Consider the following 12,207-nt stretch of genomic DNA (forward strand, 5'->3'; position numbering starts at 1 on the left):
GCACAAAAATACTTTTTGCCATGAAACATTATAGACAAGTAGTTCAACTCTATAGGCATATGTGTACTTTTTTCCAGAATTTTTTTAGGCCTAAATTTTGATTCTGAATTTTTCAAATTTCAGGCTCCATGGAGCTCGAGCTCCGTTAGCAATTCTCAAACACAGTAACTCAGTAATACTACTACTCTTCACAGTATAGCTCTATTCCTAACATAGTGGTGCATATCTCTTGTGATATCATTCATAAGAGGGAGGGAGGAAGATACCGACAGTCGAGGAGAGATCGCGCACGGCCAAGTGGCGCCCCGTCAGAATATTTGCACATGGAGCGTGTTACGCATGGATTGAAAACTGCTTAACTAATGAAATGCTGCCTCCCCTAGATCTCTCCCATACCCTTCCCTTTTTAAACCCTACCCTCCCAACTCAAGAGTACACCACTTGAGCTTGAGTAGCAGCAGTTGCACTGGCTAGCTACCTAGCTACGGGTGCAGCAGCTCAGTCGCGATGGCTCACGCCCTGGGCATCCACTCACTTGTCCTCCTCCTCCTCCTGGCCTCTTCGTCGGCGTCTAATGACATCGTGCTTGGCCGGAAGGCCGGCGCGGCTGTGGAGGCACGGCCAGCACCGGGGAAGTACGCGGTGATCATGGATGCCGGCAGCACTGGCACCCGCGTCCACGTCTTCAGGTTCGACAAGAGGATGGAGCTCGTCGACGTTGGCGACGACATTGAGGTCTTCGCCACGGTATGTATACATTACGCACAATTGCACATCCAGTCAGCCGTTCATGTGTTCATCTACACTAGTATGTTCTTATTGCCTTAATTATCCCGTAATTTGTTGGCGCAGGTGAATCCGGGACTGAGCTCGTACGCCGGACGGCCACAGGACGCTGCCAACTCCATCATGCCTCTGCTTGAGAAGGCCAACACCGCTGTGCCTCGGTCACTCATGAAGAGAACACCCATTAAACTTGGGGTTCGTCCCTCCATTCAATTCCAAGTTTAACTTTAAGACAAAGCTAATATGTGAAGTAAAAAATCAGAGGGAGAACTTGTATTGCTTTCTCCTCTTGGCCAACAAAATTGAAATAATGTGCAGGCGACCGCTGGACTTAGACTCATAGGAGACGAGCAGGCGGAGCAAATTCTTGAAGCGGTAAATAATTATTTTGATCACTTAATTAGAGGCTAACTGTATATTTTGATTATTTTTCCTAGTCTCGTTTTAACAGCTGTCAAAATTTAAAATGGACTTGCTAAAATCTAAAACATAACCGATTCCTAAAATACAGGTCAGGAGTGTTGTCCACACCAAGAGCAAGTTTCAGTACAATCCTAGTTGGATCAATGTGCTCGAGGGATCTCAGGAAGGATCTTACTTATGGGTATATACTACTGTACATGACATTCATATATTAGTATTACATACAGTACTCTGTATTAATTCACACAAATTAATAGCATATGCTAGAAAAATAAATAAATGTTGCAAATTGTAGGTTGCTCTAAACTATCTGTTGGATAAATTGGGAGGAGAGTACGCCAATACAGTAGGTGTGATTGACCTTGGAGGCGGATCCGTGCAAATGGCATATGCCATTTCTGCAGATGCTGCTGCTGCCGCTCCTGTGGTTAAGGATCCGTATGTTACCAAAGAGTATCTCAAAGGAAGAGATTACAATGTCTATGCTCACAGGTTACTCGTTGGACCCTCAGAATATCATTGCTTATTTTATTTACATCGAGATTAAATGTTACAAGGCCCTATGGTAGCTCCCCAAATTAATTGATGCCTTGATCAATGGTGAATTTTTAATTAAAAAGGGTTGCAGGCACTCAGTTTAAAAACAATATATGTGTGATAAATACTAGTGGGGCAAGCGGCATGTGAGGAATATACAAAGTCAACCTTTCATTTGATCCAGAAGATCTGGAATCAAACAAGATTGATCGTCCTTACAGTATATTTGGTTGGGAAATCTAAATACAAGATAGATCCTGATTTTAAGCAGATATCTATTTTAGAATAGAGAGGTGCAAAAATGTGTTGCAGGTACTCAGTTTAATAACAATAGACGTGTGATAAATACTAGTGGGGCAAACAGCATGAGAAGAATATACAAAGTTAAACTTTCATTTCATCCATAAGATCTGGAATCAAACAAGATTGATCATCCTTATATTTGGTTGGGAAATCTAAATACAAGATAGATCCGTATTTTAAGCAGATATCTTTTTTTTAAATAGAGAGGTGTAAAAATGTGTAGAACCAACTATTACTCCTTTTGCAGGAATATGTAAAACCAGTTATAGGTGTATTAAATCACTAATAATGATAGATAGTGAGTACAGATAGTGCAAAACCAGAATCAGAACTAATAACATGTACTCCATCTTTCCCAAAATGGGTGACTCAACTTTGCACTAACTTTAAAATCAGTGCAAAGCTGAGTCACTTATTTTGGGACGGAGAAAGTATTATGCATACTCATTTAAAGGAAAATATATATTATGCATACCAGTGGAAGATGTGTGGTATATTATAAAGTTCCACACCAAAGCAAAATGGTTTCGGAGTAGGGGTTGACGGTCTTGCACCTATGCAAGGCATATAGGCTAATGCAATAAACAGAAAAGTTTTAGAATTCTCTCGGGCTAGAATAGAAAAAAAAACAGGAAATAGGCTATTTCAATCATGTTATGTCGACCAATAAAATATGGACTGTCATAACTGGCAACCGTGTGACAGATTGCAAAAGTACCATACCATCCCCTCCCTTCGATCCTGCCTCGACCCCCTCCTCTCTCGAGAGGACCCCTCCTGATTTTTTGGGGCATCCCGCCTCAGGAACCCCTCCCTTCGATCCCACCCCTCTCGATTTTCTTTCGAACGAACCCCTCCCTTCGACCCCGCACCTCTGGAACGAACCCCCTCCCGATTTTCTGGGCCGTTGGCAGTTAAAAAGTAGACAAAAAATGGGACATCAGAGGATCAAACCCAGACCCTCCCATGCTAAATTGGATGAAATTTCCAGCTGAGCTAGCAAACTTTAGTGATTAGACACAATGTAAATGCTACTTGTATCTTCCTGAGACAAGATTGAACAAAAATAAAAGATTGTGATCATTGAAAATCCAAACTGATAGCCTTACCAAAAAATTACCGTGGTGTCTGTACTTATGTTATCAGGTATGGATTTCATATATTATCAGTTATTAGACATGTGGTTCGTATATTACTATATTATTTTCACATAAGTTACTGGCATATGTTTTTGAACAATATTTCCTCTTTTTGGTAAAAAAATTACCGCAATGTTTGGATGTAAGTTATCAGGGATGTTGTTCGTATGTTAGCATTCTATTTTCACATAAATTATTGAGGTATGTTTTCGACAACTTCTTTTCCTCCTTGGTCAAAATTAACGCAGTGTCTGTATGCAAGTTATCGGGTATGCGATTCGTGTATTACGGTGTTATTTTCACATAAATTATCAGGGTTATGTTTTTCAACAAATTTCCCTTAGTCAAAGTTACCGCGCTGTTTGTATGTAAATTATCGAGTATGTAGTTTGTATATTATCATGCTATTTTCACGTAAGTTTTCGGGGGTGTTTTCCCCCGGTAAAACTTACCATGTTGTTGCACGTAATTTATGAGGCGTGTGGTGCATAAAATATCATTTTATAAACATAATAGTTACCGGATATGTTTTAGTAAAAAAAATCTAAGTCCAAAAGGTAATCAGGCATGGGCGATGTAAGTTACCGCTCGTGCGGTATCTAACTTACTGCACATGCGACATGTAAATTACCATGGTGTTTACACCAGGACATGAAAATCTGAACTTTTTTCAAAGTTATCAACCTTTTGTTGGGGTCAAAAGTTATCGTCCGATACTAACAAAAGTCACCAATATTTTTCATTTGTTGTTAGCAACAAAAATGTATTGCTAAAATGCTCTCATTTCATCAGTAGTTACCAAACGAGCAACAATTGTAACATCATATACAACTAAACAAAACTCTCATTTCTTATGCCTTCAAAAACAAAACCAATCAGTTTCTTTGTAGCAGCGATGCAAAATTCAGCAGAACAAGGCCAACAAAGATCATCCTTTCTATAGAATAGAGGAACATAAGGTACTACTGTACCTTTTTTAGTAGAAGAAAAACGATATGCTATTTTCTACGTATATTATTAGGTATGCGGGTCATACATTACCGTGCTATTTTCACATAAGTTATTGGGGTATGTTTTAAACAACTATTTTCCCCTTGGTCAAAGTTACTACGCAGCTTTTACGTAAGTTATCGGGTATGCAGTTCATACATTACCGTGCTATTTTCACGTAAGTTGTCGCGGTATAGTTTTCAACAACCTTTTCCCCTCGTTGGTCAAAGTTACTGCACAAGTTATTGGGTATGCGGTTCGTATATTACCGCTATTTTCATTTAAATTTAGGGAGCTATGTTTCAACAATTTTTCTACTCGGGTTCAAATTTCCCTGATGTTATCATCTAAGTTATTAGGTCTGCGGTGCGTATATTATCATGCTATTTACACTTAATTTACGAGATGTATCTTTTCAATAATTTTCTTTCCCATGGTCAAAGTTAACATGATGTTCGTACGTAGGTTATCACGTCTGTGGTGCCTATATTATCATGCTATTTACACAAAATTACCGGGGTATATTTTCAACAATCCTCTCATGGTCATAGTTACTACGGTGTTTATACGTAAATTATCAGGTATATGGTGCATATATACCATACTACTTACAAAGAATTTACAATGGGTATGTTTTCAATAACTTTTTCTTCGGGTCTAAAAATATCCCGGTGTTTGCACCTACATTACAGGTTTGCAATGCACATATTACCGTGTTATTTACACAAAAGTTACCCTGGTTATTTTTTCAACAAATAGAAATAGAATATGGATATGGTTAATATGGGCAACATATGTTCATGACACGTCAAGCAGAAATGAAATAAAATGTAATTTTGCTTGTTTAGAATGTCATGCTAAGATGCTAACCCAGGTCAAGTACTCTCACAACAAACATTCTGATGTGAGCATGTTACTTTATAGAAGGCTAATGGAGTTTCTGCATATGTACTAGATGAAAAATCTCACGAGGCAGCATTATATGGTTCCTTGAACTAGCAGCAGGATGGTCTAAGAAGGTCACATCCAGAATAGAGCTTGGACTTTTAGTTTCTTGTTCACAACATACATATAACCCACCATATAAACTATAGGCTAATCATGTGCGCGTCGAAGACAATCAAAACTGTCAAGTATCGTATGAATGGCTCATGGCTGAACCAGATGTGGAGAAGAAATCATACTCAATTAGACGAAACTATAAAATTTTGGAAAAAGAACAACGACAAATAATCTTGATTATGTTCTGTTCTGTCAAGGCATATTAGCAATACATCATAATAATGTGGTTATGCCACTGATACATGTGCTACATCTGTGCATATATATCAATCATTTTTGCACACCGGGATCCAACACACTCAGGCGGCTTATTCTCTACTAGCTACTCTGCTAGTACATCAGAATTCAGAAAAGCACCCACCTAGAATTAGTTACTTTGCTAGCACAACAAAATCCAGAAAACTCACCTACCTAGAATTCAGATCTTACCTAGAATTTATACCTTACGGTTGATGTAATGGAGGGTTGCAGCCGGCACCCGGACCTATCAGTCCATGAAGGTGCTGTCTAGCTTCCACACCTGCACCTTCAGACGAATGCTGCTATTGTGTGGGACGAGCATGGCAAGGACGAGCTCGGACGTGTTTACAAGGAGGAGTTTCCTCGCTCACCTCAAAAGGAACAAGCAAAACAGGGACGAGCATAGATGGGAACCAGAACAGCGATGATCTCGGAGGTCAGCTCAGACGGGGAAAGCGGCCAAGCCGGCGGTGTACGAGCGGAGTGGCTGTGAGGTCGAAGACGAGCGGCGGAGTTGAGATCGAAGTCGAATGACTGGGCGTTGATGGAGAAGTCTACAGGGACAACCGGCCCGGACGGCAGTGAGATTGAGGACGAGCTATGGGATCGAGGTGGAGGAATACAATGTATTGACGACCGCGGCGAATAGGAGTTCCATCTTATCGCGGCATGGTGAGAGAGGAAAGGAACCGCTTCACTTTGGTCGAACGAATCGGTACGCGTTCACTTCACGGTGGCATGCATGCGTAAATATGTCTCTACTCCATCTTCTCCCTTTCCAGCAACCCAGTGGCGAGATCGCGACCGTACGATCAAAAAACCGATGGCATCCATCTCGTGCGTCGGATTTGAAATGGATGGCTTCCAGGTGGTGTGGCATTTTTGCAATCTGTCACAGGGTTGCCAAATACATATTTCGATAAAATATAGTACAATTCAAATTAGAAAAAAATTTGTGAAAAATTGTGAAGCTAATGAAAATATAAAACAAATGACTGGATGCAGTTAAAAGGTAGCCAGAAGCTCTATGTAGCCACACAAGTAAGAATGATAAATAAACAATGTTTTCATTAATGTTCATACTTTTTTCATAAACTTATATCAAACACTATAAACTTTGAGTTATGAAAAATCTTATATGCACTATAATTTGACATAGAGGGGGTACTTTGCTTGCATTATTTGACTACTTGAATTTACGCTACTAGATTCATCAATAACTTATTTGTGCTAATGGAAAATTTAATGGTGTTTCCATTTCAGCTACTTGTACTACGGCGCAATGGCTGCTCGAGGAGAGATTTTCAAGGCAAAGAATGGACCATTCAGCTACTGCATGCTGCGTGGATTCATTGGTAATTTAAATTACACATGCATGAACACCTTCCTACTTTGGTTGAGTAAGTTCGTAATCAAGGATAGCTCCATCTGATATATAAATATTTATCTTTGAAGGTAAATACACCTACAACGGAGATAAGTACGACGCCATTGCATCGCCAACAGGAGCAGCATATGACAAGTGCAAAGATGATGTGACCAAGGCACTAAAGTTGAGTGCACCCTGTGAAGCGAAGAACTGCACCTTCAATGGCGTGTGGAACGGCGGCGGCGGTGCTGGCCAGGCTGATCTCTATGCCGCCTCCAGTTTCTACTACATGGCATCAAGGGTGAGCCACTGGCTAATTTAATTTCAAAACATCTTTGTGAGAATAATTAATAAACTGTTGTATTTGTGTCTCTCTTTTTGGCTGAGACAGGTTGGATTAATCGACAGTGAGGCTACCAGTGGGAAGACCACCCCTGCAGCGTACAGGGCCGCTGCCGAGAAGATTTGCACGCTGAGCCTGGAGGAAGCAAAGGCGGCATACCCAAAGGCCCGAGCCACCGACGTGCCCTACCTTTGCATGGACCTCGTCTACCAGTACTCCTTGCTTGTGGATGGGTTCGGTAAGTAGCTACATATAGTAGTCTTCAGTCTTTGCCGGTGATGGATTTTTAGCGCGTGGTTGCTAGTGTTTTCTGGCAATGTGATGATAACCAGTTAGACCTGGTTTAGCTGATATGAATCATATGGTGAGTGCAGGTTTGGAGCCAACCAAGGAGATCACAGTGGTGGAGAAGGTGAAGCACGGAGAATACTTCATCGAAGCCAAGTGGCCCCTCGGAGAAGCTATAGAGGCTGTGTCACCCACCAAGCGGCTCCATGACGCATGATTATATTGCTAGTACCTCGCAATAAGGTGCTCATGCCCACACAATAAGATGAATGCATGGACGCCATCCCCAATTCTAGTTTATTTTTACTTATTCTTTTCCTTTGAGACATATTGAGTAAATGGGGTAGACATTCACACAGTACACTCATATAATGTTTACCCAAAACTAGAATCATGATGATTGATGAAGTCACCATAAACATCTCGTTGTCAATAGAAATGCTGCCTACACTGGAAAAATGACCAGCTATATAGGACATACATGTGGTCTTAGATAGGGATTTGGCCTAGTGGACCGGTACCACAACCACTCTCCTAATTCCTAGCCAACCAGCCAATGGTTGCTTATTGTTTTATATCATCCATGGATCAACATTGTTTTATGTGATAATATCTGTGACTGGACTCCCCCTGATTCAGTTTGTTCTTTCTAAAACGCGAGATACAAGATAAGCAGAACTCCTTTAGCCAGGTTCAGATAATTTCAGGTCCTTGTCCGCCAAAATGGTAAAAGGAAAATACACATTTATTTCTTACACTACTCGGAATATTGTCAAGAAAATGGTAAAACGTGAGTTATAAACTAATAGGAATGAAGAACATATGTGTATTGCCAAAAATATATTGCTATGTTTTGAACCTTTATCTTAAAAAAACATCAGATGTACAATCATTGTCATCTTCACACGCCTCATGCCCACGTCCTGGCTCTGCTCCTGCCATGGCCTCCCGCGCCCTCTGCCTCGCACGACAGGTACATCACGCCATAACCTCAACGGACAGGCCACCAAGGGCATTTACCAACGAAGGGGCTATGCTTCCACCATGGCTTTTGAACGCCAGATGGACCACACCACCTTCAACAAGGCAGCAGCGACGCGCCTCGTGCCGGATCCAAGTGCCATTTGTACGGACGCTATAGATTTCCGCCTGATCGAGTCTGACCGCTGTATGGCATTCTCCTTACAGGTGCGGGTGGAGCACAACTCGTACGACCATCTTCTCCTCGGGCCTGCTTGGGATGAGCTCCTAGTCCATAGGTATGGTGACCGAGGACTCTGATCTGCGACCCACCATGTCGGAGAAGGTCGTAGATCGCTAGATGAAAGCTTGGGGACAGAGTGGAGTATAGTGGCTAGGGTTTGGTCCGGAGAACGGATGAGAACGAATATATGTGAGGTTGGGGTGCGCCAATATGGGCCGGAACCGACGTAGCGAACGTGCTCGGGCGTACCTAGATATGAGGGTGCCGGTCAACCCGGACATTTGATACCTGTATGAGGGATCCGTCTGGTCAGATTTCTTTTTTTACCAGGCTGTCCGCCCAGACGTATATAGAAAGGGTTTGGCAAACCGTCTGTAAATGCTCTGACCGAACAATGCAGCCGCCATCGGCAGACGACGATTTCAAGGAGCAGACCAAGAAGTTTCCCAATCGATGACTCAACAATGCAGCCGCTGACAATGGACGATGAATCAACGGTGGAGAGGAGACTGCCAATGGCATATGAAGACTTCAAGTGTGTTTGCCTTGCCCATGAGGTAGAGGAGATTGAGGTTGGACACGAAGAACTAATTAAGTTAAGCAGGCGTGCTAAGGCGTCGAGCACTTCAATTAGTTCGTTTATTCTAACCCCGTGTGTTATATTAAACTTCAATTAGTTTTGCACTGGAAGCCCACGTTATAAACCAGTAACCTGCATAACTAGGATCTCAATTTTCTTAGCTATTACAGATCTCAAATATTTTTATCAACAAAGAATGGACTTTTATTAGTTTAAAATGAAGCATCAAGGGATACAAACATAATAAACATGCCATCCAATAGCAAAATCATATAAGATCAAAGCTATGCATAAGTAAGGAAAGAAAACCCAAAGCACTCAGATATGTGATCGGTAAACTACAACAATGACCATATCCGCATCTATCAACTCATGACAATAGATAGAGGTTCTTCAACAACAATGCCTTCAAGGAAAGGAATGCCACTCAGGCATCATTGTTACCGGATCCAACAACCCACCTGCTCTTCTTAGATACCGTGAACTAAATGTACTACAGATATTCGTAAGAAGAAAGAGGCAAATGTGCTGGAATTTTGTCTACCTTGGGCCTAGCCCAATAGCAGTTTAAAAAATTCCTAATAAATCCTAGAGGCCCACGCAGCCCATTTGTGCAAGGCAAGAAGTGAAACAAAAGTTTAGTCCCACATTGCTGGTTTAGAGGGAGTTGGACCTCTTTATAAGGGTGGTTCTTTCCCCACATGTATGAGCATGAGAATAAGAGGGACATCCACGCGCGCTCCTCCTCCGCCGCCCGCCTCGCCACGACACGCCGCGGGTTGCGGGAATGAGCCGCGCGACTACTGGCTACGTGTTATTCTCCTTTCTGTTAGAGGTCCTGTTGCAGTTCCTTGTTCTAGTATTTGCCCTACATATGTTAGACTCTATATGCAACTTGCTTTACTGGCTGCTCTAGATGTGTTCAGTTACATTCCATATATGAAGATGATGTTTACCTTCTCTTTGTCAAATCGCATGACTTGTTTTATCTCTACTATATTAGTCATGCTTTATCTAATATTTCTGCTAATAAAATCATTTGGTAAATTGCTCATATTTCCAACAAAATGCATCATCATCAAAGGAGGATGGAGCTCAGCTATATGATTAGATTAAAAAGTCAGCTCGTTTGGATACGAGAAGCTCAATACTTTTTTGCAAAATCTCGCAAATCAAAACAGGCGTTAGTTAAATTATAGAGGAATCAATTTTGAAGACTCGGGGTCCGGGAGCACCATGGCGTCGCACTGCATCTGCCGGGCACAGTTACAGTCGGTCTAACTAGGCCCATCCCCTCCCCTCCCTCCCTCTCGTTGTGCCCCTACTTGAAGTCGGCGACCACCATCGCTTTGTACGAGGCGTGGCGGCGATGCTACGTGCTGAGTGGCGCGTGGCTCGACACCGGCTGTCGCTATTTGTGTGTTTGGGGAAGAAGATTCGGGATGAACTAATCATCATTTGTAGGGGACTGAGCATTGTGCCGCACATGAAAACAGAAACGGTATGGCTTTTGTTAACTCTCTGCTGGGCTAGGTCCCACACGTCAAAGGCACAACAAGTTGGTCCAAAATTTCTCTCAGCCAAGAAAATGGACAACTCTGGCTCTAATTTTTCTATGCACAACTGAGAAAATTAAAATTAATGTACGTACAGAAACTTTACATCTTTTGGGGTCGTCATCATCAGTCTGGCGAAGAAGATCAACTCACTCATAAGTTACGGGGAGTCATTTTGAGCTGGCAAGATTTTGAACTGATCCTTGCAAGAACATGGCTAAGGGACCTGTTAACGAACCTCGAATATAGCATAAAGTCACATATACATCTCCGCACCTTCTGGTTTTCGGACTGCATCCATCGGCTCAAATCTTCACTTGCTCCGGCAGGATTACATGAACGCATGGCGGGACGTGCTGTAGTTGTTGCAAAGGACGTGTGTCCTTTTTAAAGTCTTTATGAAACAACCTGAAAAACTTACAGTATAAGATTTTAGTAAAAAGATATACCGGCACAATGATAAATTTATATGTTTTCAAAATGATTAAATTAACATTTTGACCAGGAAAAAATGCCAATGCCAAAATAAAAGGCATGATGGGGTGCACGAGATTCTGTCTATGAGCAAAAAAAAAAAAAATACCCTACCTCAGATCAAACCTCACATGTATATGTATGGGGTTCTTGGAATTTGACTTTGCAAATTCTGAAGCTCATCAACTTCAGTCTTCACATTTATTTCCAGGAAGTAGCTCACTTTTGCTAAGATGGACGCCTGCACAAGGATGTTGCAAGAGCCCTCTGGTACCACCAGCGAGGTGCTGCACTGGCTGGACGCGTAGCACCCCGGTTACAACACGCAACTCGTCCATCACTAGCTTCTCTGCAAGAATTTGGGCCAAAATTCTCAGTCAGTAAATTTCAGAATGCCTGATGCAAATTACAGGGAACAAATATACAGGGCGACAAAAACAATTTCATTTACGCAAACAAGTCATTACCATTTTCCTATTTCCATTTTTGCTATTTTGGGGGTCAACATCAGGTCAAGCCTGAACCCTGTAGAATGCATAAGATGTGACAGTCCCCGATAAATACTGAACTAGCACAAAGGAGTAAGCCTGAACCCTGTAGACTGATTGGGTTATGAAGAAACCAACCAAAGGAGTAAATATGTTAAATACATGTTCCCTGCATGATTGCTGAAGCATGGAGTTGTGATTGCCTCCACTGAAGTTGCGCTCTGCTTCAGTGATCTGCTTTCCTCCACTGACCAAAATAAAAGGGCACACAGAGTTGCGCTCTGCTTTCCTCCACTGAAGTTCATCTGCAAAAGCCCAGTCAGTTTCCACGGTCAAACTATGCTAGAGTAGAGTGCACATATACTGGATATGCCGTGTAAAATGTAAAACGAGTCCGATGAAAGACAAACGCCAAAAATTAACTT

At 41.9% G+C, this 12,207-nt stretch overlaps 1 protein-coding gene across 1 annotated transcript; it reads left to right on the forward strand.

Moving 5' to 3' along the window:
* The first annotated feature begins 423 nt into the window (after positions 1-423).
* On the forward strand, positions 424-8,114 carry LOC125535039 (putative apyrase 3). The gene is made up of 9 exons (XM_048698101.2): positions 424-747; positions 853-981; positions 1,105-1,161; positions 1,298-1,390; positions 1,505-1,701; positions 6,744-6,835; positions 6,936-7,150; positions 7,241-7,430; positions 7,567-8,114. The coding sequence occupies exons 1-9, from the start codon at positions 508-510 to the stop codon at positions 7,695-7,697; spliced, it is 1,344 nt and encodes a 447-aa protein (XP_048554058.1). The 5' UTR covers positions 424-507; the 3' UTR covers positions 7,698-8,114.
* Positions 8,115-12,207: the final 4,093 nt, after the last annotated feature.

Source organism: Triticum urartu, chromosome 2A (assembly GCF_056163025.1).
Source record: "Triticum urartu cultivar PI428250 chromosome 2A, HENAU_Tu73, whole genome shotgun sequence".
Lineage (NCBI taxonomy): Eukaryota > Viridiplantae > Streptophyta > Magnoliopsida > Poales > Poaceae > Triticum > Triticum urartu.

What these genes read in the sequence shown, in the direction of transcription:
- LOC125535039 (XM_048698101.2), top strand. Translation starts at nt 508, where the DNA reads ATGGCTCACGCCCTGGGCATCCACTCACTTGTCCTCCTCCTCCTCCTG. An exon ending in AGGAAGGATCTTACTTATGG is followed by an intron (nt 1,391 to 1,504) that starts GTATATACTACT and finishes TGCAAATTGTAG; the next exon opens with GTTGCTCTAAACTATCTGTT. An exon ending in CATGCTGCGTGGATTCATTG is followed by an intron (nt 6,836 to 6,935) that starts GTAATTTAAATT and finishes TTATCTTTGAAG; the next exon opens with GTAAATACACCTACAACGGA.